Source organism: Cygnus olor, chromosome 8, assembly GCF_009769625.2.
Source record: "Cygnus olor isolate bCygOlo1 chromosome 8, bCygOlo1.pri.v2, whole genome shotgun sequence".
NCBI lineage: Eukaryota > Metazoa > Chordata > Aves > Anseriformes > Anatidae > Cygnus > Cygnus olor.
In genome coordinates this window covers 2,270,779-2,298,306 of record NC_049176.1, presented here as the reverse complement: position 1 = coordinate 2,298,306, position 27,528 = coordinate 2,270,779, and the positions used below count along the sequence as shown (strand labels likewise).

Below are 27,528 nucleotides of genomic sequence, written 5' to 3'. Positions count from 1 at the left end.
GCACACAACTTGACTTTCAAAACCTGGCTTCTGTTTGCAGGTTTGGCAGTTAGGGAAAAAAAAAATTATACTGTAAACAGTGCAAATTTGATCTGGAGGCCATTGAGGTATACTAAGTGTGGAATCCCATAGTGCCATTTTAGCCAGTTGCTTTTTGGAGTGAAACTGCACTTTAAACTGTGAAAGTTGATTGTCTTGCTGCACTGTTTAGTTTGTTCTAAACATTTATGATTTGATGGGAACAAGAAACTCAGAGATATAATGAGATGTTTTAAAAGAGTGCACCTGCAGAATATCTTTTAAGTACCAGTACTTTTTTAGTCAATGAAGACTTAAAACTTTGCAAATGGCTGAAGATACAGATTTTGCTTGAGAGTAATAAATGATTAAAAGACAAAACATCCAACAGTGTAAATGAGCTATAAATCATTGACACAGTCTTTTGAAATTATTTTCATGCCTCCAAAATGTCATCAACCTCCCTGTTTGGGATTCTAGGTCGCCCAAAAGTGTGTTTTGTGAGCTGCAAGGAGTGAGACTTTTTACAAATTCAGAAATCACCATGTCACATGCATTGTTTTTGTTATTCCCTTTGTAAGTTTATAGATGGAAAAATCTGTTTTGATCACGTTTTTCTAAGTAACCACTTCCTAAGCTTATCTAATGGTATCCTAAATCTTGGACCGTCTCCCTCCTGTCCCCCAGCTGCTTCTCTGGAAGGCCATTAACCACCTCACTCCTTTCCTTTTTAAAAAAGTCTTTTCTAATTTTCAGCTTTAAATTTATTCATGTCTGGCTTATAATCATATGTTCCTGTGCCAACATTGTCGTTTATCTTAAATAGCTCTTTTCCCTCCCTGATGTATATATAAAGAGACATCATATTCCTGTTCTGCCTTCATCTGCCTAGGCTAAACATCTTGTTAGGCTCTTTTTGTCTTCTCTTGTAAGAAAGGCCTTACATCCCCTGATTATATGAGCAGCCCTTCTCTGCAACCTGCTAGAGCTTTGTTTTCTTGTAACATCACATCCAAACTGTATTTAAAGAATACAAATGTGAATCCAGCACCTCCCTGAGAAAATTGTTAATTACCTATGCTGTACAAAAGTCTGCCTCTGTTAGATTAAAAAGCTTTTCACTATCAGGAATCTCCCCATGTAGATCCTTTCAAAACACGAACAAGCAGTGGAAAGCTACATCACTGTTTGTTGCACAGGTTTTATATCATTTCTTTAAATTCTAAAAGAGAGAAGCACGGTACCATACTTGCAGACAACAACTGCATTTGTGGCACACAGTGCAATGTATGGGAGCTGTTATACACAAGAGAGAGGCTTACAGGATACTTAGTATTGCTGGCGGCAGTAGATCACAAAGAAACCTTAACAGGTATGATACAGACAAGCCTACATGAGACCTGAAACAAGCTGGAGCTGCTTTCAACAAATACAGTTTTTCAACAGATACAGAAGACTGCAGAAACTTGAGAACTGCAGCACTGCAGCACCCTGAAAACTGCAGAACAATTCCCAGTAAATCCATGAACTGTTCTGAGTAAGAAAAAGAAAATGAAAATACAAGAGCGTGAGCAGGTCCTAAGAGATTACATTTAATTGAGTTACTGTAGTTCATCAGTGGAGGCATGCTAAAGGATTGTGTGTTCAAGCCTAGCCCTTTGCAATAGCAAAGCAAAAAGTATTAGCTTAAACACTTTCATAGTAGTTAATTGACCTTTTACAGTGGTTTAAGCAAACAGATTTTACTTCAAATTTGCAGTGAATTTGGACCATGCACATAATCAGCTTGCACAGCTTTGTTGATGAGTGCTAACTCATTAAGCTGTCATAACTTGCTCACTTGCAGTCATCTGTCCACACTCGTCATGCTGCCTTTAGCAATGTGCCATAGATGTTTTATGCTGGAAGAGCTTTAATGTTCTCTATTCTGGATGAATGCAACCAAGGTATTTCACATGTAAGCAAGTTAGGGTTTGGCACAGAGAAAACATTTGAATATTTGTGGAAGAAGAAAAGAGTATACTTTCCCTATCCTTCTTCCTGGGTTTAGGATATGGCTCAATTTCCTACATTAGCAGTCATTAACAGCAACTTCATAGATCCTACCACTGCTCCCTTATTCCTCTTTGTGGCATAGGAAGAATTAGTGATTTTTTAGTGTGTTTGAAAATAAGGCTGCCCAAAACAACATATGCAATGAAAACTTAAGGTATTGGTATCCAGATCTTCTTCAATTTTCTATATGAGAATTGAAAACGATATAAAAGATTGTATATGACTATAAATTATACAGGTTAAACGTAGTATATTAGTAGACATTTAAAATACTTGATATCCACTTCAGTACACTTTTTTTTTGACTGATAGGAGTAAGGTAAATATTGCTTCTTCAAAAATATTGAGAAACAGAATATGAAAATAAATTCTTATCATGTTTCTTGGCAATGAAAGACCAAAGGTAAACACTTTGAAGCTTATAATTCTAGGCAGACTTGTCTGTGTCTCATATTTGGCTTGATCTTGAGTATTTTTCAATTGACTTGGATCAAATTCTGTAATGAAAATCATAATGACTTCTTGGTTTATTACAATAGCATGGCTTTGAAGCCAGTTCTGTGCTCCTAAAATACAATAAGATTTTTGAAATACCTAACAGTTATACCCCTTTCTAAAGCACAAGTAGAATGTATTGTTGCATCAAATAACATGCATTTACTGAGCTTGACTTTATTTTAACAATGTAGAATGCCGCACCTAAAATCTAGCTTGTTTTGCAGCATGAGAACTGCTATTAAAGCCTCCTCAGAAAACTCACAAAATATCCAGGCCAGCAATACCATACCACAGAGTGAATCCTTTAAAATGCAGCGATGTTCACCACCTGTGTTACAATTGCATTAGTTAAACTGATTTAACTGAAGAATAGTCATAGTCTGAAGGACCTGGGACTTGGCCCATCTCTGCCATTGATTTAGTATAGTTGAACTACCACTGAACTGTGCAGTTTCGCTTTATGTGAAATGCAAATGATTTGCATCAGGTAGTTCTTCAACAACTTATTTTAGAAGGCGTCTTCCTCTTGTGGTATGTAGCTATATTCTGTCTGCCATGCAAATGTTTTTTGCAGCACAGATGTGTGAGGTTGATGCCACAAACTCTTCCCTGTGAAGTTAAAAGAACTGAACCAAAACTTGCAGGATTAGACCCACATCTTATTTCTGTGCAATATTTGCAATAATCTGATGATCTTCATGTCATTTGTGCATCTTTCTTACTGTGAAAAGCAATTATTGTTCTCAGTTTATTTGATCATGTTGCTTTCTTTTCTCACTGTGAGTTCTTAAATCTGTACTAATGAGAAATGACTAAGGATGATCAGATTGTCTGTAGCATGTCACTCCTGGTTTGTGCTCCATTTTATTCCTTTAAGCATCACACAATAATGGACAAATTAAAATAGTACATTCAAAGGTGTTACACATGTAACCTTTTTGTATAACATATTTGTATACAGACAAATACCTTTAGAGTTGCTTACATTCAAAATGTACCTATGTGGAGCATTCTTTGTATTTTAGAGTATGTATGAAGGTTGATGGCTTGGAAATTTATAAGAAAAATCGTAAACATCTTCACAATACCTGTCCAAATTTCCCATGTTAAAGTACTGGAGAGTGTTTCTCTGCAGCTATAGAAACAGCTTAGGTATCCTGTAAATGAGTCAATAATTTTTTTTTTCCCTAGGATATAATTGGAAAAGCACTGCAGTATATTGGAGCATATGGTGAGCTCTGCAACACAGAGCAAGTTGTGGCTCTGATTGACGAGGAAATGTGTATCAACTGTGGCAAATGTTACATGACCTGTAATGATTCTGGCTACCAGGTAAGAGCACAGCTGTAATTAGCAGGAAGGCACAATGAGTTATCTTTCTGCTGCTGGGAAGAAAGAATCCACCTTCTGTTAATGAGCAGGTGGTAAAAACAGATGTCTAAAATACTGGATTTGAGCCCCAGCATGCTCCCAGGCTACGCTGTGCAAGCCCTGTCTGAGCCGTTTGCACAGCACCCAGCACGGCTTCCTCTGGACGGCTGTGCAGAAGGGTGCCGCTCTAGGTCACTCTCCCGGTATGTCCCTAACTGTGAGTGGGAATGGGCTGCTTCTTACGAGGAAGAAAATGAAGGAGACCCATGTCAGATGCCTATGAATTTTGATGATTTTCAAATACGTGAGGGAGAAAGGGAAGAATGCATCCCTTCCCATCAAGAAGATACAGGGAGGCAAGAGACGTTCTTGTGTCAAAAACTGTTAAAGAAACTTAGTCTTTGTTCCATCAGCCTAAGCAATTTTGAGTTGGGACTCCTGTTCACATCAAAGTATGTATCTGATTTATGCAGTATGGCATTGGCATTTTTATATACCACTGGTTTATATTTTTATATACCACCGGTTTCCGTGTCCACTGGAGTTGATGAACTGGTCTGTGGGAAGAAGGGCATCACAGGAAGACCCATGTTCTTTTAGAATAATCTAGAATAATCTCCATGGAACCTAGTATGCATTAAACAATAATGTATACACAATTTTTTCCATTCATCCCAGTACAAGAACAGTTTGTCAGAGACAAATACTTTAACTGAGCAACAAGTTTCATCAGAACACCAAGACCTTTTGTTTATCCTTAATTCAGTCTAATCAATATTAAGTCTGAAGTCTTACTTAACTACATACTGCCAAAGAAAGAAGTCTTCCTATTTAAAATCAGCTCCCACAATTAAAACAACCATCAGATCAAAGGTAGACTTTTTTTCCATCGATATGAAAAAAATAGTGCTGCATTTTTACAAGATTAGATGATTATTGTAGTTTTCATCTAAATTTCTTCTTGACACTGTGATCTTCACTGATTCTCCTTCCATTAGATTTCCCAGCAATAGGAAAGATACAGCCCTGGAGAGCAAAGGACTGTGTTTGTATTTAGTGAAACCTACTTTTCTGTAACTGGAAAAAAAAAAAATCAGCACCAAAAGAACCAAAGCTTAAAACCCCAGGAGGTTCTTTAGCACAAAAAAAGTGTTTTTCCTTAATTAATTAAGGAAACTGCAAAGAAAATAATTGCAAAGAACTGCAAAGAACTTAATTGCAAAGAAATCAAAAGCCCCCCACACTTCAAAATATCATCTGCTTTGTGCTTATCTTTGTTTCAAAAAATCCATGCTGTTATGCAGACCTACCACCTTGTAGGACTCCAACAGAAAAGCTTTCCTTAACTCGAAGGTAGCACTGTAGCCCTGAATTCCTCTGTCTCTTTGAACTCTCTTTCAAGATGTGCATTGTTGTTGGGGAGAGAGGAAGGAGTCCTAAATACTCACAAGCCAAAGTTTTCTTTGTGTTCGAGCTAAGCTAAAACTTATAGATTCAGGGCAGTTAGTACCTGCTCCATGCTCTTGCCAGCTGCTACAGCAGCGTTTCAGCACCCTCCTGGTGGTGAAACCCCAAACGCTGCAGATGTGCCTCTGGACCCAACCTGCAGAGCCACCTCATGCGCTCCCACCTCCCCTCTGGCTGCCCCAGCTGCTGGCAGTGGCTGGGGAGGTTTGCTAAGGCACCGCAAGAGTTCAGCTTTCAGGCCTGACCCTTCCTCCCCAGAACTCTTTTAAAAGTACATATTCATTTTTTTTTATTACTATTTTGTACTTTTCCAGGCTTGCTTCTTAGATGTTGAACCTTTTGTGGTTGTGTGAAGCTTTTGGTTTTGCTTTTAATTGCCATTTCCCATTATACCAGCAGCTTATTTCATTGAGACTTCAATTGTTATTTCACATTCAAATACACTTATCACACTAATTGGTAATGAGGATTCACTGCATGGAAATGTGAGAAATAAAGCAAGCTCTACCTGCCTGGAACTCAGATATCCCTTTCAAAGATTTGCAAAGGAAAAAAAAGATTTGCACAGGAGGCACAGCATGCTGTGTTTTTCTCTACCTTTTTATTAAATTAGATTGTTTATGCCGTGCTGAAAATAAAAATCAAAAGAGTTGCCCAGTGGTGTGTGCAGCCAGCGCTGTGCTGAGGCCATGCAGGCATGTCCCAGTGTCCCCCAGACCAGCAGACCCAGCAATATGATGAAATATTGTCTTCATGTGGCGGAGGAACATCCCTCTGGGAGTCTAAACATCACAGGCCGAAGTCAGCCTTTTGTAGCTGCTCCTCGTGGCCGTGAGCTTTTGCCAAGGTGGAATTTCTGATTTTGAAGGGCCGGGGGAGGGAGGGGTGGTTTTGTTCCCTGCCACTTCACCAGTTGCTATAGCTGCAGTGCAGAACCACACCAAGATGTCTCCAGCCGCTGCAGCACAGGAAATGCAGGCACTAAAATGGGAGCAGTTCTGACCTTTTCCGTGAGTGACATCAATAATGTTTATTCCTGTTCGCAGGCTATCCAGTTTGATCCCCAAACCCACCTGCCCGCGGTTACTGACAGCTGTACAGGCTGCACCCTGTGTCTCAGCGTCTGCCCTGTTATCGACTGCATCCGCATGGTTTCCAGGACGACACCGTACGAACCCAGGCGCGGGCTGCCCCTAGCCCTGGGCTGCCCCTAGCCCTGGGCCCCGCGCACTGAGGTGATCCGACCGACAGCTGATGCGAGCTGTACACTTGTTTGATGCGGCTGATTCGCTTTCTAATTAATCCTTGAAATCTACTCTTACCAAAAAAATGCAATACTGGGAGCCGTTACAATGAACACTGTTTTCCAATTATTATTTTTACGACAATTAAGTTCTGAAATTACAGAAAGGCAGCAATTAGTCGGTTGTAGCTGTCAGTTGTCCACGATTTGAAATGTAACTTTTTCCTTACAATTCGTGCTGTAATTTCAAAAGTCCTCTGTAGACTGTTTAATCTCTATGTAATTTCTGGCTGTAAATATAATTAAGAAACCATTTTTAATGAACTACAAATCAATGTACAAGCTAACTGTTTTCAAGGAGGCATTTTGTAATTAAACATTACATTTAGTTTTAAAAGAGTTTCTTAGAAGATGTAATTAACTACACAGCATTCAAATAAAGCAATGTTGCTTCTATTTTTCTATGGGAAGAAATGAAAGGGAATTTAAAACAGGATTTAAGAACTGGATTAATCACTTTCAACTACTACAGCATATGGTAGTGTATTTTCATAATCCTTTCTAATTCTTTCTCACACTAGTCACTTAATAGAATAAATTTGCTGTGTACTGACACATGCTGGACTCTTCAGATTTGTATGTTGCCTGGCTAGCCTGATCATTACTTTTTTTCCCCCAGTGAACACTCATAACATCCATTTAAAAATGGTTAAACTGCCTTATTGCAAAGCCCAGGTTTCATTTCGGGATTCTGAGAAGGGACAATGTTTTTTCTCCAAGCTCATCCTCTAAACAACTTTCTAATTGTGCCAATTAATGTTCCAGAATGTACACGTTACAGGTCAGAGATCTGATTACGTGCAAATGGAATACACACCCTGCAGGCTGTGTTTGCCAAACACACACGTATAGGGCAAACTGGCAAGATGATTTCCCCCAGTGCCAATTCTTCATACTTAGCAGTTATGTATGGTTCTAGTAATTTCACAACCAAAAAGAAATACAGATTTGTCTGTCTTACTGAACAATATCTCAGTATTAATCCATTTTTCATTCACAGTAGGAACTTTCTAATTTGGACGTATTGCTGTCTGCTTTACTCCACTTAAGAATATAAAGCCTTTGGTTTCATAATAATAATAAATGATCTATTCATTCAATTTCTTATACCCTATATTGCGATTAGCAAAAGCTTTGATTAAAAATATGCCCTAACTTTCATTTGCTGGTTTATGAATTGTGCACCAAATTATAAATAAATGTTGAAAGCAACTTGTTGTATTTCTTTTTTCTTAATTTACTAACAGATTTTTCTTAAGAGACTTGTCAGGTGGTGTTTCATGTTCTCTACTCTGCACTCCAGGAATCATTAATGAGTTAATTCATGTGTACATTATTCTATTAATTGCCTACAGTGCAGAATATAACATCCTCTTTGCCCCTGGATGGCATCTCTTTGTCTTCCTTTGACTTGTCTTCCCTTTACATCCTTTCCCCACGCACGCACACATATGTACACAGTTTCCCCCTCTAACATTTTGAAGTGTCAGCTCATTTAGTATCCTCACTCCACCAGCCTGGTTTTGCTGACATTTTGGACTCACCTGATGAGATCCACTGGCAGGCCCAAGCCCAAAGCTAATAGCTTTCTCTTCATACTGTAATCTTTCTCCTCATAGTTGTACATTTTTCACACTCAAGTAGTAAGAGATAGTTGTACTGCTTAGAAAATATTTGCCTGAATCTTGTTTAAATCTCTTGGTCTTCTGGTAGTTTCTTATCTTGTGTGAGTTATAGGAGACTCACAGTAAGAAGAAACTGCTTTGTGAGTGTGAGGGGCAAAGTTTGGAGGGTCTCTGTCTTTTCCCTCTGAGAAGCTGGTTGACAAGCAGCATGCCCTTGAGTACAGCAGAAAAAAATCAAATTCAGATTTTCTGCAGGTAGCACTTTACGATCTCAGTTAACAGATGCAAGGAAAAGCAGCTATTTTATCCCAGGCTGTTACTATCTACTTCTTAGTTTGTATCCTAACACAAACCGCAAAGGTGAGAGACGGTGTGTCACCTGTGGCTGAACCTTCCAGCTTCTCAAGGTCCCTCACTGCTGTATTGTCAGACCTGGTTACCTCACTATACTGAACACTTCACATCTGGTAGTGTGGCTTCTTTTAGCTACAGGACAAAGCCGAGAGACCTGATTTAAGTGGCTAAGCACACGTACATTTATATCATCAATGTAGCAGCAAAATCAGAGGTTTTCCTATGATATTCAGTATTCTCAGGATATCCAGTGTTCCTAAGTAGCTATAAAGTAATCTATAGAAGATTAGGGACATTCTATGAATCAAGTTTATGATCAAGACTATAATTTGTTTTTAACCAAAGAAGAAATAACAAGTTATATTGTTCAGGTTTCTCTCTTGCCACCCACCCTCTCCCCCACTCCTCTTCCATCAAGCCCATTAACAGTTTCAGGAAATGCATTCCCAAATGAATGCGAATAATTTCTAACTGACAGTCAGCAATAAATCTGTGTGTTGCTGGAACTCAGAGAAATGGCCACATTTAGGGCTCCTGCAGGTCTTAAGTCATCAGAGTAAGGCAAAGTGTAAACAGGAGTAAACACGAAAGACCTGGGTTCCATAGGTTTATGCATCCATCTTGGTGAACCAATTAAGCACGTTCAAGAGCCAAGGAAACAAACCAGAAAAATCTGGTCTATTTTGCAAATGCTGTAGCCAGTTATTAAAAAAGGGGATATGAATTTTAAAAGTGTAAAAGGTTCCAAATTAAGCTCATATATTTCAATGATTTAGCTTCATATTTAAGGAATTATGTATTATTAAAGACATGCTGGGTTGGATCTTGCAACCCTAACCCGCACAGTGTTTAGACATGTTGATCTATTGATCACTATTATAAAATATTGTAAACTGTATTTGACAAATTAAATTATGATAGAACTGCCATAGCTTCTCCTGCTCTGCCGCACTAGCACATTCTTATTCACATCATATTCCTGAACAGAAAAAGCTCCCCGTGTTCAATGCATGCTCTGCAGTCCAAGAAATACTTGAAAAAGCTGCCAAATCTGCTTGTGAGAATCCCAGTGCGCTCATACACGTTCATTGGAAAAAGAGATGTTTTGCCTTGCTAACAGACTATACAGGCAGTTTGGTTTTTGGCCTCTAGGCTGAACATACATAATATCTGCAAGGAACTCGACTGGCAATGATAATAGCTGCATTTGAAAAATGACACAGGATTTTTAAAATATATATATTTCATGATTTTAAATAAAACATTAATTTGGTCTCTTAGGAAAATTAAAACTAGCCTTTGTGCGTGAACCCGATGGTAGCCTGTATTTCCGGTGTTGTTGCCAATGTATTTGCATAGTGTTTGTTGTTTTGATGCCTCACCAATTGTAAGAGGAAGACTTGTTTGCAGACACCCATTTGCTTAGTCCATAAGATTTGGCAGAAACAAAATACAAGTTACTTGTCTGGAACCACTGCCCCTTCTTTATTGTCTCTTTGAGGACGTGGGGCTTTCCGCAGCGTGGCCAGTTTGAGAGGTGACTGGGCAGCCAGGGGCCACAGAGTGGCTCGCTGTCATTTCTGCAGTCTCCCTGTCTTCCAGCAGGTATTGCTGTCACCTCTGGATCCTCCAGGTTTGTTGCCTTGTAGCCTTTTATCTCAAGGTGGCAAAAGCCATTGCTAGATTCAAGGCAAACTATCCAAACCCCAAATGAATGTCATGAGCCCCGTGCCTCATATTACCACTTTGTTTAACACAAACTGAGACTGTAGGCTTAGAAATACAATCTTGAGCATAGATATCTCCTATCAATAAGAAGATCCAGCCAGCATATTCTGGATGTGTGTTTCATTATTCATCTACTGTAACATGGGGTTGGGCATGTTGTTAAAGTTTTATAATTTTCAACACGTTTCCTAGTAGAAAATATTTTTTTAGATAAAATATTTATTTTATTGGCAACAGTTTCCCTTCACCAGGCTGCTCCACTTCTTTGATGAACTGTGGAAGATAAGTTTTCATTGGCAACATCTGGCAACCTGGCAGACTCTCTAGGCAGCTGGATTGGTAACTTCAGAGTTGCTTCTGGGTCGTTCAAATAATTAGTCTGCTTATGGACCATCTGGGTCGCTTTGTCTTTGCTGTTGCCATTTTCTTTCTTTCTGAGGAACTGTATGCTCCACAGACAACTGTTCAGAGAACAGCTTTTAACAGCTCTTCCTCAGGTTCAGCTGCTGGATCTCATGCAGATTTCCATGCTGGCCTTGTGCAGGGACTGACCACCCACTTTCATCCCCTCACCTTTGCTGGCAGTCTGAATCCGCCCCTTGTGATGTTTTGTTATTTGGGAGGGGAACTTCTCGCTGATACAAAGCAGCGAGCTGCAGTTCCCCTCAGCAAGTAGACACGTATCCCCTCTGCAGAGGTAAGGCCCTAAACAACCTCAAGTCTTCATGATTAAACACAAACACACTTTTCTAGCTTAAGTGAACTAAACTTACCGCAAGGAAATGCCGTGCAGTAACAATCCAGCATTGCCTTCTGGCGTGGAAGTGGTGAGGTTAGGCAGGACCTGTCTGTCTGCCTGGCATGGGCCTTGCCATGTACTGGGCAGCCAGGCTCCCTCAGACACAGGCAGCAAATAGTTTAAAGCTGTTGCTCAACCATTTTTGAGGTATTATGCAACACTCAGTGGAAAGAGGAGAGACTCCATAAATGATTTTGTTGAATAAAACAGCTTCAAACCATTTGTCTGCTTTGTCCATTTTTTTACACCAAGCATTTCTCCTCTCCAGCACCATTAACTCACGGTATAGTTGAAGTTGCACCTTGGTATGACTGCCAGCTGCCACAAGAGCTCTTCTGTTGCATTTCAGCCAAAAACGATGCAGTCAGCACCGAATGCCCCCCGTGGGCAGCTCGCACTGGCAGCTGCCTGCACACTGCCAATGGCTAGAGCCAGGCATCGCCCCAAGGGACGCTTCTCACCTGTGCAGTCTAGAGAGTGCTTCGAGTCGTAGCTTTTGCTTCAGCTTACTGGAGATGGGCTTAGGCCTCATCACTGAAGTCTTCATACGCTGTTGTTGAGAAATGACATTTGTGGGGACCCGCACGGCCATTACCATGAGAATGAGACGGCCTGCAGATAAAAGGCATCCACTTTGATCGTGGAGGTGCATGACAGAGTTTTGTAAGTCTGCGTTCAGTGACAGGAGTCAGAGCCTTCTTGTGCTCGTGTCGGTGTACTATAGACTCTTCTATTTATTTTAAGAAGAGCAAGCGATACAGAGTTCGACAAATCTGACGGTAACAAGAGAACCAAAGCGAATGCCAGTGCCCCTCGGCTGCAGCTCCACCCCGGTGAACGCAGCACGGCTGCATGGTGCTGGCAGCTCCCTTCCCTGGTGCAGGGGCTGCGGGGCTGCACCAGGCCCCCTCTGAAGGGAGGACGGGCGTCCCTCTTGCTTCTGCTTTGGCACAGAGTTTAATAAGAATTGATCTGTCCTCTGCACTGCTGGCAAGACCACGGGTCACCCCCTCCGTGACTTTGATGTTACAACAAAAACAAGTGCTGCAGGATTCCTTTTTTGAAGTCCCTAAGAATTATTAATTTTTGACAAAATAATGCAAAATGCAAGTGAAAAGAAAATCAAGTCTATTTTGTGTAAGGAGAAATATCTATCGGTGGTAAGCATAATTCTGTTTTGGTGTCTCAGCTACCTCTGCAGCGATTTCCTGCACAGTCACGTGCTTTGTAATTGCAGGAACTTCCTATTGTACATATTTGCTGTTTCACCATGGCACGAAGAATAGTCTTTCTGAAAAGCCTCACTCTGCAGATCTTTTCTTTTGATTGCACATAGGTAAACCCCTTTTGTAAGTTTTATGAGGTGCAAACATATATGCTATTTTATGCTACTAGTCTATTTATTGGATTAGCTTGAGGATTTGATGCAAAAGCTTAAGACGATATTGGAAACACATATCACTTCTATTGTAGCTAAGAAAATCAGCTTTAGAATTAAGAGGGACCTTGTATCAGGCATTATGTATAGCCCTTTAGCTTTTTAGCATGGCTGTTCTTTGTTGCTATAGCAACCGAATTAACCATTTCATTAATATGATGGAATAAAACACATTTATTCATTTTTGCACTCACGGGTAATCCACATTCAGCTTTCAGCGTACTTAAGCTGTGTCCCTTTCACCTCAGCCCCTGATATTTTCCCAGCATTTCCAAAGGGTTTTTTATTTTATTTCTTCCTTGTTGGGGAGAGAGAGAGCTGTTGGTTTTGAAGAATGTTATATTGTCAATAAATTTACTTCCGTTTCATTGGCTAGCTTCTGTTTAGCATCCCTAAAGTGGAAAAGCAGACTTCACAGGCAGCATTCAGTGCAAAGAAGTGGTGTTCTTCACATCAGAAAAGAATAAATCATTTAAAATAATGAAAAGCTCGTGCCTGCGACCAGCTTGTAGGCTAAGCTTGGCATGGTGTGTTCTACTGTAAATACTGACAGTACTCAGCCATGTACGCTGCCCAAACATTCCTGTTGCTGAACTGTAGTGCTAAAAGCAGATGGAGTGCTACAGTCTTTGTTTACCCTGGTTTTAATGTTTCCCAAGCCGTGCCCACACTTCGTAATGGTTATTGAAATAATAGCTTAATTAAAAGTCCACCCATCAGCAGAAGGAAGCAGGAGAGCTCCATGCGTGTGGCATGGGCAGGGGCGATGTCGGCCCGCGTCTGCGTTGCTCTGCGCGAGCAGCACCGCGGCTCGCCCGCCAGCAGCAACCAGAGCGGGGCCCACACTCAGCACGGGGCTACGCAGACAGGCAGGGCGCAGGCAGGACCAAGACCTCCCCAGCGCTCATGTGCCACCTGCTAGTGGCCGAGGGGCCAGGTGACACTCGCTGCCTGTGTGCTAGCAGCCAGGTGCCCAGCTGGGTGCCAGCGATACACCCCAGGGCTGGGTCTGCTGGTCTTAGTGCTGCTTTGCTCCAGCAATGTGACAGTAAGTGCAACACAGGCTCTTGGCTAATATTTGACTGTCCTTCCAAAGCAACCACTGGTGCAAATTCACAGACCAAATTTCAGTCTATGAAATTCATCATTATTAGCAATTCCACAGCTGAAGTCATTGCAAATAAAATAGCATAGCTGATACGACGTTTTTTGTTTATTTCTTTCTTTCTTTTCTCTAATACAATTCTAAAGTTAGTAACATGAAACTGGAGTTTTACTGGAAATAGGGCAGATGTATAAATGATTTTGAGAAATGAGTTAATTAACTTTGAAGGTATAAGCCCTTTCATTAAAAAGACAAGGCATAGAAGTAACAGAACAATAGCATATTGCCTGCTATAAGACTGTTCATTCATTGCTGTTTGAGTGAATGTATAAATCATATAATCTACAAGGGCTAGTAGATTCTATATCATTCACGTGTGCTGCCTTCCCTACCTGAATTAAATTTTAAATGCTTCCTCCTAGGCAATTCATTGTGTAAGGAGTGCCTGAAGACCCAGAAGGAGAAAGTTATGTGGCTGGCAAGGTAAAAGACCGCAACTGACCCTGGACACAAAAGCATAAGCACAAAGGCTCTGTGTGCGCTGCAGATAGCGCTGGTGCCATATTCTCCTCCTGCCTTTGTTTCTCTCCGTATAATGAAAGCATCCTCCCAGCTGCCCAGTAATACAGGACTCATTTAATTTTACCAGTGCATATTGTGATGCTGTAGGTGAGGATTTTGAACTCGTAAATGTCATGTTAATGCTAAGCCTTTGAATCAATAGTTTAGTATTGGGCAACTCGTCATCTGGTGTAAGTTTATCCAGAAGAATGTCTCCTTTAGTGATTAACAAGCAGCTTGTGGCTTCCAAAAGCATCTCATCTAAACATTAAAGATATTTCTGCACGCAGAGGCTAGCAGTGCTACAAGGATTAGTATACATGACTACAAATTTTTCAACCTTTACAACTCTCTCCTATGCTTTACTAGAACTGGGCACTCTGTAAGCAGCAGGCAGCTCATCTGGACTTTCTACAAATAAGATGGAGAGATTCTGGTGGGGGGGACCCTCAGCTGCAATTCACTGGATCTCCTCTTGTCCAAACATGAGGAGAAATAACAGTGTTTAAAACTGGGGCTTTCACACAAAGCAGGGGCCGTGCTGCCCTGTCCGTTCCCTATTCCCCTGGTGCAGAGAAGACCCAGCCCCCAGGCCCCCGGGGTGCACCCTTACCTCTGTGGCTGAGGAAAAGTCACTTGGCTTCCTGAGCTGCAGCGCAGCTGTGTCTGCCATCGGCATCTGCTGCCGTTGCGAACCTCAGGAAAGCAAGTCCTTATCCTCTGTTAACCTCCTTTTACATTCTGTAAAATGAAGGTTAAAAACTTGCTTGCCTCTCTCCTGAGAGCTATTCTAAGGTTGATTAACACTTGAACAATCAGCTGCGTCTGTTCCAAACTGGATATTATTTCACCATCTAGCGCAGAGCTTGTATAATTCAGGTAACAGTGGTGACTCCCAAGCCAAATACCCAAGTGAGAATGAGGGCTGTTAAAGACCTTCTGTACATTTGAGCAGCAGGCATAAAGAAGGAGCCGGTGCCTCACATTTGTGGCTTCCACCTGCACGTGCGGCTGCTGCTGGCGGTCACGCAGCGCAGGTCGGGGGCCGCGGGCTGCAAAGTGGTCCCCAGCCAGCGCCTCGGCCTGGAGCCGGCTGGGAGCGAGGCAAGGCAAGAGACCTGAGTAAACCTCGCTGCCTGTTAAAGAGCAGTAATGGCCGAGTTAAAGGAAAGCGGTCTCGAAGTCTGTGGGATTCCTGTGGTGAGGAAGGGCTTGCAGGATGGGCTGCAGTGCCGTGCGAGCCGCGCTCTGCATTCTTCACACGGAAGGGATTCTCAGGCCGCCGCTTTCCTTTCCTGCACAAGAGGGCAGCGTTTCACCAAGTCCTACCGAGGAGGAACTTGGGGAGAGCTTTTGTCAGCTGCAGAGAGGCTACTTACTACGCGCCTTATCTACTAATTGTTGGAATCGGCTAATTGTTTGAGTCAGAAGTAATTTAATGCATGATGCAAACTATTGCCCGGCTTACGGCTATTAACTAGGTACCGAAAGCAAGCCTGTTCGCACGGTGCTGCAGGAGTTTCCAAGCTTGTTAACTATTTTCCTGACAGCCTGAGGATTTGTGGTGGTACGCAGCAACCCAAATGTTTATATTACTACTGACATTTTATCTCCGGCATTACATAAATGTTTGAATACCGTATTCCGCTCAGTCGGCAGCTGCCCTTCTGTAATGAACGGAAGGTGCAACCTTCAGGTTATGATGGTATACATGCTGATGAGTCACCACAGTCAGAGAGATTTTTTTCTTTACTTGGATGCCTGGCTTTATCCCAGCTATCTATAATATGGATTTCAGGTCTTCAAAGTAAATTGTTTATCATTGGGTAGCTCACCACAATGCCTGGCACTTGGTAGCATTTCCTTTTTCCACGCTCAAACAGCAGCACGCATTCTCAGGTACTGTGCCGTTAGTCATGGTGTATTTTAACTTTCCAGCGGACATCAGTGCCGATGAAACAAGAGGCAGAGCTACCACCAGAAAGGCTCTGGATAGCAGAGTAAAATTAGCATCACAAGAAGAGAAGGGAAAGTATTACTGTTATCCAAGCGCTGCTGAATTAGCCAGACGGAGCTAAAAATAGTTGGGAAATGTCTGTATTATAGGAGAAAGAGTATGACTTCACTTTACTTAAGCTGAAATGGTATTTTGCTGCATGAAATGTTAGGCATATAAACAGTGCCTTATATGTACTTGTCTGCAATAACATATGTTTATATGTATATGCTCTATATATTGCACATTTCATATATGTCTAGACAGTTGTTAATTATTGCTCATTGTTCAGTTTCTAAGCACATCATCTGAAACACTGATAAAAATCTATTTATCTATCTAGCTCCAAGTCTGTAACACACACAGGTTAAAGCCTCGCTGTGGAAGACAATGGGTGTTGGAGGTACGGAAGGATGCACTCCTAAGATGCCTAGCGAGAGCCAGCTGTACGTCAGAGTTGTTTGCAGCCCTGCTAGGGGGTCCAACGAGTGGCTGGCAGGGGGTCCAAGGAACCCCTACCCAATACACGCCATTATTTACCTGCCCTTCAACTACCAGACTTGTAGATCTACCTCGCGTTCAAGGGTCTGTATCTATACACAGGCACGCAGAAAATCTGTGCTATCCTGTCCTGCATCCGGACAGGACCAAGGAAGCGTGAGTGACATTAAACCCAAATAGCACGAGTCCCTCACGGCACCAGGGGCTGCCCTCCCGGGGTAACGGGGTGCCACCAGGCTTCTGCTGCTGTGGGAGGCCCGGTGCTGGGGCTTTGCCTGCATGCTCAATAGCTCCTGTCCTACCCGGGCTCATTACCTTTCAGGCCTTCCATTGCTTTCGTTTGGGTGAAAAACAGATTGACCTATAAGTGAGTGCCCTGCCATTGATTCAGAAGCACATTTCTGTCACACAGACATTTTTAGAGAGGATAAGTACATGTACTTCTCTGTTATTCATTGCTCTAAAGACAGTGGCTCCCCTCTCCTCACTGTTGCAGGACATGGTTCAATATCACATCTAGAGGCTTGATAGGAAAACAACCACAATATTGGATCTGTGTGGAAATGGCTCCTCATCTCTGAACTGAGCATGCCAGAGCCAAAATGGAAACCGCAGTCCAGTTTGGTGAGTATGCAGATACTTGCTGCCTGGTGTGCAATAATTACCCGTGATTATTGCACAGTTCAGCTCATGAGTCAGCCAGGCATGCTTGCTGCTTCTGAAATATCATTTCACCCCGCACACCTTTCTTGACCTCGCACACCCTATTTCTTTAAAGATGCCTGTGCCTTCTGTCAGCTTTATGCATTAATCACACCACTTGCTCATTACTGTGCACCCCAAATCAAAATTAAGGTCACCTTGTGTATTGTCAAAGCTCTCAGCTGTCTCAGGATGACCCCTGGGTCCTGACAGCCCCCGCAGGAGGAGAAGCCACCTGCCCAAGCACTGCCTCTTACAGACGCATGCCTGCTTCCCTGCTGCCGTGTGGGGTGAGCGCAGGGTATGTGCCAGCCTTCTCTGACCCTGCTCCCACAGGACCTGGGCCAGCTGAGCCTTTAGAAACTTCACCAGGAACATGGAGGCAGTGCCAACAGGCAGTTTAGGACATTGTTTGCCTTTCTCTATTCTGCCCCGGCCCTCTCCTCCAGAAGAGGGCTGGAGGCCCCTGGGATTGCGGTGAGCACCCTGCCAGTCACCGTGCACACTTTGTTGGCATGGTGAAGCCGGAGGTACCGCTCACGCAGCAGCCCTGCAGAGTGACAGAGATCCATCTACATCAGGGCTGACTGACAATGGGAACTAGCAGGGGGTGGGATCGCTCTTCTGACACACCCAGGACACCACCCAAGGCTGACAGCAGCTCCAGATGCGAGGTTTGCTTGGTGGCAGTGCCCTGAGCAAACCGCATCACACCTCCCAGGCTCGCTGTGCAGCAAGCACCCAGCGAGCCCAGTCGCTGGTTGCTGTTGCAAGATAACGCCTGCTCTAGTTAGGCTAGCTAGGTCCCTCCTCTGCTCTTGAGTTAAATACACGTTTCATAGGGATCGCCTCACTGCTGGGAGGGCTCTACCTCATCTGTGACTTGTTCTAGAGCCATGAACACTGCTGTGCCGTGCCCTGGAGCCAGAACCCACAGCCGAGAGGTGTGGGTGTGTGCGGTGCCTCCAGCCCTAGCCGAGCCCCGGGAGCAGCTTCGTGCTTCACTCGCGTGGGGCTGTCCAGCCCTGGCCTTCAGCACTTTCTGCTCCACTGCTCCATGGGGCGGGTGGCTGTCACTGCACACTGGCCACACATGTGGCTACAGAAGAAAGAAGCAGCAAGGAGGGTCTCCTTCTTCACCTCACTTGTTAATTGAAAAATATCGCTTTAATTCAATAACAACATATGTTGAATAAACATAATAAGCAGGCGGTAGCAGAGTGGTGACGCTACGCTGTCACTTCTGCTTTAGCCTTTCAGGTTCAAATGACTGTGTTGTCAAACGACTCCTTTACAATATTTGCCAAAACATGTTTACAGAAAGGCTCAGGCACAAGTGTACCCTGGCGTGCCAAGGCCACTGAGAGCGCTCATGCCAAGCAGTGCAGCAACCGCATGGAGGAGGTGCTGGCTGTCAGAGCACAAGAAAGGTGCTCCCAAGGAAGGGACAAGGCCATGTGCCGAGCATTTTTCCTGCCAGTCCGCTGAAAAGATGCAGAACTTATTTCCTAAACATGACTGCTATGAACTTGGTAAGAGCTTGCAAGTTTTAGTGTTTACAGATGGCTTAATTTGGCAGTCGTAATCATTATAGGAGCCACTAATCTAATGGGAGTTAAAGGCTGCCAGAAGTAAAGTATTACAATTAGAACAACACCCCAGTCCATGAGTGCTCATAACTTAGTACCATTGCAAACACCATAAGGTGCATACACATTGGGCGTTTGGTTAATCGTGCTGTAGTTCAAGCAAGCACTGTCACAAAGGAATGAATGGACACCAAGAAATCACACCTTCCTCTCGCCCTCCCCCAGCTCCTGGGCCACACAAGGGGCAGCACAGCAGACGTGGTTTAATTCAACATGTGGGAAGAAAGCAACACATGAAATCTGAGCAGTGGTCAAAGAGTGCACAGCTAAAGAACCTGCAGCTGAAGAGGCATGCACAGTGTGTGTTTAAAGCTCTTCCACATGTTCAAATGAATGCATCATCTGTTTCACTGAGGGCTTAGCCACGTGCACTAAGCATACTTCCCCTCAGCTCAGTTGTAAGCTAAGTCAAGGAAGGATGCCCAAGCTCACCTGCACTGCCTGGTATTTGCCAGGGACATAATGTGCACAGTTGCTGTGGACCAGCTGCTGTCCCATCACAGCTTGCGTCTGAAGCCCAAGAAGTGCACACACATTTGTACACACAAACTACCCCATTCCTTATTGTTTTCCTTCCTCCAGCTAGCCTGTAATCTTTTTCCAGATGTCCTGCACTGCATGATATATTGTCTTTGGATCCATTTTTTAAGAAGCTCCAGGAATCCTGTGGTTTCCGTGTTACAAGGACCTTGCTTTTTCCTTTGTCAGTAGTCTGGTGGTTATCTGTTATTCCCTCTCTTTAAATCCCATCTGCAAGGTCTGATGCAGAGCCATATGCTGCTGTGGGAAAGACCGATTGCTAAGTCACTTAGCGAAGTGGTTGGAAGCTGGGCAAAGCCCTGCTTCTGGGCCAGTGCCAGCTTGCTCAGCTGCAGCTGTCCCAGGATAAAGCCCCAGGACCTGCTTGGGCAAAACCCACATTTGCTGAAGGCACTTTCTCAAGTCCAAGACGGGGTTGTTGGAAATATAGTCTGCCTTTCTCTCACCAGTGTCCTGAGAATGTTCATTAGTGGTGAAGAGGATTCAAATTCAAGCTGAGGGCATCATATCTCTCTGCAACAAAGAGAGCTCTCCTCTCTTCTGGGAGTGGCTTTCAGTCTTGCCTTGTGCCTCTGCTCCTCTGCACCAGGAAGCATCATAGCTCAGCTTGGGTTCAGCAGTCACCTAAGACGTGGGAGATCTCACTATTGTCTCTGCATGACTTAATAGTTAATTACTCATAGGAGGAAGAGATCCAATAGTCCAGTATGTGCATGAAATACAGCATTTGGACAGATCTCTTTGGAGAGTAACTATCAGTGAACACTTGTGTTCTGAAAAGACATTAAGTCAGGACAGCACACTCCAAAGAACAGTGTAGTAGAAAAGGTTTAATTTCACTCCCTTTTGCTGGAAGATGTTTCCATCAGCAACAAGGGAAAACAAATCTTAACCACAGACTTCAGCATAATAGCTGCAGTAACAAAACAAGTTTCATTATTAAACTAACTCTTGGTAAGAGCCAGATGATTTCTACAGACAATTTTGCATGCAACTGCTAGATGCAATTTGCAGAGTGAGCGCCAAATTGCCATACTAATTATTTCTGGGCTGATGTTCCCTCTGTGACATAGTGGCATTTGGAGAATGGGGACTAACCAACAAGTGAAGTGCTGAAGTGGGAGATCACTAATAGCATTTCTGAGAAAGAGAAATACCACAAATACCAATCTTCCTCTTCACACACTCACTCTCAATTTGCACCGAGACAATTTAATGCACACAACTATCCTACCTAGTTCATCTGTATTTTTGGCACCAGTCAGGCAAGCAGCACCTGCCAGCCCCCGGGCACAGTACTAGTGTGGCCACATAGGGCACCGTGACCTGCACTATGGACAAGCCAAGCGGGTGGCCCTGGCAAGGCCTCTCAAGCCCTACAAATCTCCAAGGTGAGCATGTTTCTCTCGATACTTTTCTGGCTCATGCACACACACTGCCTGACAGTTTGCCTAATTCTCAGATCTGCAATATACTGGTGAGGTGGGGTATCTGGCAAGTTCACTTAATTCAAGTCTATTAGCAGGTCAGTGTCTGCTTTTATGCTTGCTCACTCACTAGCAGTTTGTTCTGAGTTAGCTTATCAAATTGGATACTTCTGCATGTTACATAATATGAAATGGAATAGAAAAGCGTACTGTGAATTTTTTGCTTTCTGTTCCTTTCCTCTGGCCTATTTTCCTTTTTTGTTGCCGAGGCAGTACACTATCGAGTTTAAGCAGTGTAATTTTAGTCTGGTACTACAGACCTACTGATTAGTGAAAAGCAACAGGAAAAAAGGAGTGGGTTGGCTTTAAAACTTTTAGGTCATACTTTTCTTCTGTTAAAAACAATTTAGACATGTTAGAAGACTAATTACTGGAAATAGAATAACCATTTAATATCTGATTGGGAAAAAAAAATCACCAAATTGCTTTGGATTTTGAATATCAGAAAGTTGATGGATGATAATGAGATTTGACCGAGGAAATAAAGGGTCCAAAACCTGCAAGCAGCAGTGGCAAGAATATAAATGATGCTTGCTGAAATGTCAATAATTCTCCATTCACTGCATGTTCAACATTACTGTAGCGGGGACTTTAGGCCAAGGGAGACACGTTCCCAGTGGGGACTACTGGGACAGAGTGGAGGGCTAACACCATGCAGCATGAAAACACCGCCAGATCAGTTCTTCATTACAGCTGCACTATACAAACAGATTTGACATTAATTTATACTGCCATACAACCAGGAAAATCTAATGGCTGGCTTAAGTATATGTGAAGTCAGACTTGGCAATTTAAATCACGTCGGTGACGCAGGCGGGCCTGCAGCAGGACACTTTGGGCCTGGCAGGGGGGCCTGGGCCTGCGGCCTGGCTCCTGCCTGGGGCTGGGTCTTTCTGCACTGCTCCTGCGAGCTGCCCTCTGCAGGAGCTGGGAACATACTGGGAAGGCAAAGCGGGCACACAAACAGTGGACTGTTTCCCTGAAGCCAAGGGTTTCCCTCTGCCACCAGGCTATTCTTTTACATTTGTTTCCTGTGCTTGTTCATTTACACTCATGATTAAACTTCATCCATCCTGGACAGAAGTCTGCTTGTTTGAGGAACACACAGACACGTACCGCCAGGTGTCTTGCTCCCGTTATGTTTATTTAAGGCTGCATCAATTCGCTGGCAGCGTACAGGGCAGGTAGCTGTGCCCACACCCATGCACTTGGACTAAGGACTGCCAGCCCCATGCTGCTCCTCAATGCCCTGCCAAGCCCAGCGCTCCTGCCACAGCACAGAAGGCCAGCTCTGGCTTTCCAGCCTTAAGTAGTCACCTTTCACCAGAGATGAATCTCTGAAGGACATTGTGTCTGCTTGTCCTGTGTGCCTCCAATGAGGTGCATGGCTGTGACTGCTGCCTGTCGGCAGGGGCTGCTCAGCCAGGCCAGCAGCGGCACCAATTCCCTGCCATTTTCCTGGCAGCTGGGCCGCCCAGCACCACACCTGACCCACAGGTGCTACAATTGCTTCAGGATTGCCTCAGACCAAGATGAACTCAGACATAGTTTAGCCTGGCCCAGGCTAATCTCATTATAGATAATCTTGTTTACCACATGTACTGCTCGTAAAACAATGCTGGCTGTTAACTCTTGCTCTCCCCCATAAGGCTGCCCCTTAAAGACATCTGCAAGGGACGTGCAAGGTAGTTGACAGCCAGTTCCCAACCACAACCTACCATCTCATCCACTGAGGACAAGGCTGGCAGCAACTCTTGCTGTGAAAACACAGCAGTGCAGCAGCAGGCTGGGGCCTGTAGCGCTGCCAGGCCCACAGCATATCACCTTGGTTGTCAGTGACAGGTCAGCAACAGCCTCACTAGTGTTCTGCATGGCTTTGGTAATTAAGTTTAACCCTGCTGGGTTCAGCAGAGCCTCACCTGAATGAATGATTTCCCCTGTGCCATCTTAAGAACACATCTAACATGCAGCTCCCTTTTCAGATGGATGCAGGAGGGCACGTGCAAGAAGCATGCTCATGCTGCTGGCACCTGTCATCTCCAGTGATGTTTCTGACCCCTGGATCCCCATGGCCAAACCACACACACAGCCAGGTGCATGGGCTGCAGGGCTTGGGAGCTGCTAGTCCTGTGAGATACGGGCACCCATGCAGCGCCAAGCAGAAAGCAGCCGGCTGGCTGTGCCCCAGTGTGCAATGGCTCTGCCGTTCCCAAGAGCGTTGCTGCTGGATGGGAAGCCTCTTCCTTCCTCCCATCTCAGATGCAGGGCTACTGCTCTGCATTTTTCTTTTGTTTTCTCTCCCATGCTGTGCTTTCAAATGTGCAATCAAATGCTCACACTAACATTGGGTTCAACACAGCTGGATCACACTGCCATACCGCCAGTCTGTTGCAATAAAGAATTGCAGGACATTTTTACAGGTGGAGGCTTGTGCTTGTTCCAATTAAAAAAAAAACAAACACAAAAACAAAAACAAACAAAAAAAAACAATTATTTTACATTATGGTGGCTTACTAGGTGATATTCAGTTCACTGGTATCATCAGGTAATATAAATGCTGCAAGTTTCCTGATTATTTTTGTCACTTGTTAAAGCAGTGAAGATGGCTGCCTCTTAGAACTCACTGAAAGGCATTGTTTTGTCTAGACCAGTGTCTCCATTTCTTTTCAGCAGGTTGTGCTTACAATTATTTTAAAATTACAACATAAAAATGGATGTTTATAATATTTCCTATTCCAAAGATGACAGTAGTCTATTTTAAAGTGAGCAGTTTTAAATACACTTTCAGAAGAGAAATCATCATTTGTTTTTCTGAAGTAAAAATATTCCAAACAAAACGTTTTAAATTAGTTTTTCAGGTCTTTACGCAACATGAATTTACCAAAAGTCTGTCATTTCTGTGAAAAATTTTAGTTCCATCAAAATGACTTTCTCTCTTACAAAAACCTTTCACTTGCCCACGCCCTGACCAGCCCCACTCTGTTTCCCTGTCAGAGGTTCCCTGCAATACGAGAGGGGAGCTGCCCCCGATGCCTGGCTGCAGAGGGACAAGAGGACATATGATGTTGCCCCCTAGTACCTTACAGGGTGCTCCTAACACACCTACTGCAGGTATGCGCTTAGAAAGATACCCTTTGATACGAGTCAGGGCAAACAGCTACCCTTAGACAGGAGGAGGCTGGCAGGGTGTGCTGCCATGTGGGCCTACACACAGGGCTGTCAGCCTGCAGCACCCCAGCCTGCGAGGCCCAGGGGTCTGTGCTTCGCAGACCACCCCCCCCCGGGGAAGCGATGCCAGGTGGCAGCTCCTGTGCCAGCTGCTCCCTACCCTCACAGTGCTGCGCCCAGCCACGCTGCTCCGCACCGACGAGACCATGTCCTCCGCCGAAACCAGAGTGCGTTTCATAAATATTCTGCCAGACACCCTGCTGTCTTCTGCACTGTTTCCATAGTCAGCCTAGGAAGTTAATTTCCATCCATAATATTTGAAAATACCCTAATTATGAATTTAGCAAGTCTGCTTACTAATGCAGTTTTCCCTAAATTATTTCATGGTTAATTGAGAATTCAGTTGTAAAAAGTAGTAATAAACATGTGCAGCAAAACAAAGCTGAGACCTTTGGAAGCCTGTCTTGTAGAGCACGGAAAGCTCCTGTCCCTCTGGGACTATGTCTGATCCTAAGCTATAGATCCAGTATTTTTAACATTGCCTGTGGGAAAGTGTATCAGCCTTCAGCTGCCTAATTCCTAGACTCATCGAATCACAAAATATTCTGAGTTGGAAAGGACACACAAGGATCATCGACTCCTGGCTCCGCATAAGAACCACCCAAGAATCAGACCGTATGTCTGAGAGCGTTGTCCAAATGCTCCAGCAGGTTTGCAGCCTGTCCCAGTGCCTGATCACCCTCTCAGTGAAGAACCTTTCCCTACCACCCAGCCTGACCCTCCCCTTTCCCAGCTCCATGCCGTTCCCTCGGGTCCTGTCACTGTCCCCAGAGAGCAGAGCTCAGCGCCTGCCCCTCTGTTCCCCTCATGAGGGAGCTGCAGGCCGCCATGAGGCCTCACCTCAGCCTCCTCTGGGCTGAACAAACCAAGGGACCTCAGCTGCCCCTCAGATATCTTCCCCTCTAGACCCCCCCCTACCCCACACACATCACTGTAGCCCTCATGCGTGCTTGTAGCAGAACTTATGTCTGTTCTGCTGCTGAATGCTGCAAAGGTCTTGCATGTGCTCTGTAGCAGTGAATGGGTACTGAATTTAACGTCAGACAGGATATGACACACTGGTGTTTTGGTGGACACTACAGGGAAGAACATGATACTGGCATTCATACACCACCGCATACCTCCAGCCTGTTTATCCTCTCGCTGTTTGATGCAGACCTGAACACCTCTAAGCAGCCATAAGCAAGGTATGTCCGGAGTGCAGGCATGGCCAGAGGGCAGATCCGCGGGCCAAATCCCACCTATCCATTGCCTGAAGCCACTCCACCTTTAATTCACTAGCAGGAGCATGACAGCATCTTGAAGTTTCTCCAGGCAAATGCAAACACTGTGGTGTTTTAAGTCCCTGAAATAAATATGAAACGAAGATTTAGAGCAGTTGATGGTTTAGATTATATACTGAGCTATTTTTAAACTTTTTTCAGAATCCTGCAGCCAAATGGCAAGAGGGATTGTGGCAGTTATTAGCAGGGAAATATTTGCAGGAATTACATTGGGCTGATGGTTTACCACGCAAACCCGTCCCACAGAACTTGACGATTGAAATGTAAAGATGCTTTGACAGATGTTGTTTTCAAAGACTGGAGACATCAAAGCATGGTTTGTACCACACATATTTTATACTCTTTACACTTTGCATTTCATGCATTTGTATTCATCAAACAGTAGCATATATTAATTTATACATTTATAAGATGCCATTCTAAAGGATGATCAGTCTCAAGGATATACCTATAAGATACCTTGGAGTTCAACTATAAGGTATTTAATAAATAGACAAAAAAATGTTTTGGTTTGTATGTAAAAGGCAAAAGGCTGAATAAGTCATCATTGTTTGCCATTCTAATCATCCATCCAATGTACAGAAGACCACCTTCAGAAGTCTCTTCAATCATCTGTAAACAGTTATACTTTGTAGTTCTAGAGACTTTTTGCAGGAGCAAAGCATTCAACAAGCACAGTGAATATGTCAAGAAATTGTGTTCTCTATTGAAAAAAAATGCACTGTATTGAATTTGTCTCCATTTCTTTCCTTCAGCTTCAGCAAGGAACTAAGAGAACTCCAGTGTATTTTAAAATTGGTTATTCCTGTCAAATATCATTTAGAAAAAAGAAGCATTTTTCTCTTCCCAACCTAGCTTTAACTATGATTTTACAAGTTTCTTGGTCTCCACTGCCAGATTTGAAAAATCTTGATATTTAAAGGAATTACATTGAGATCTACTACAACTTTCTGTGTAGGTGTTGCCCCTTCATTTAATTCCTGCTTATCTGCCATTCCAACACAAGCAGAGAACAGAAATAGAAGACATGGCCCTGGCAGGCCGCAGACAAGGTTGGGACAAGTGTTGACCACCTGGAAGCACCCCCAGGAGGAGCGGGCAAGCAGCAGGAGTGATGGATTTGCCCAGGGGTGGGGTAGGGAAGGGGACAGTGCTTGCTAGGTGTAAAATTTTGCTTTGAGAAATTCTGAAACATTTCTGCACCCTGAATGCTGGAGCCCTGCCAGAGGGTATGAACTGATGGGTTTAGAGACTACCAAGTGAATCCCATGAGGACAATTTTCAATCTTAAAAAGACAAAATACATGCAGAAAGAAATGATCTTGTATACATCACTATCCTGGAATCCTTCATTCATAAATGCTTGGGCATGGATTATTCTTCCATCAAGCTGAGCAATCAGCACTGCAGGCCTGAAGGAAAAATGTGGTATAAGGTACTGGAACAAACCTGGGGCAGACAGCAGAGTCAGAGAATACGAATGGGGTGAATAATAAACACCATGGTGAGATTCAATACGTAGGGCAAGCTCATGCCACGCTTGCAATCAAGTGTTTACTGTCTGCCCCAGCATCATTCTGCTCCCATCTTTGTTGCCTTCAGTCTAAACAAAGCGATGTTTCAATCTTCTTTAAATTCAAGGACACTGAGTCCCTGAGTGCCCTGCTCACTAGCTCTGAATGGGAAAACAAACCTGCCTGGGCCCTAACAGCATCTTAGCTTACGTCAGTGATGCAGAACATATTGCTTCAAATGCATATTCTTCTAGGGGTGCCATCCATCCACCCTGACAAGAAATAGAGCGCTTCCTCCCTTTATCA

The 27,528-nt window shown here is 43.7% G+C and overlaps 1 protein-coding gene across 4 annotated transcripts in view; it reads left to right on the top strand.

The window, feature by feature from the left end:
• The window catches only part of DPYD (dihydropyrimidine dehydrogenase), a 354,038-nt gene extending 346,118 nt beyond the window's left edge, over positions 1-7,920 (top strand). For all 4 annotated transcript variants that reach the window (XM_040566231.1, XM_040566230.1, XM_040566229.1 and 1 more), the window contains 2 exons: positions 3,763-3,903; positions 6,456-7,920. In XM_040566231.1, coding sequence (XP_040422165.1) covers positions 3,763-3,903; positions 6,456-6,623 — 309 coding nt within the window. In that variant the 3' untranslated portion in view covers positions 6,624-7,920. The remainder of the gene's footprint in view (positions 1-3,762; positions 3,904-6,455) is intronic.
• The last annotated feature ends 19,608 nt before the right edge of the window (positions 7,921-27,528 follow it).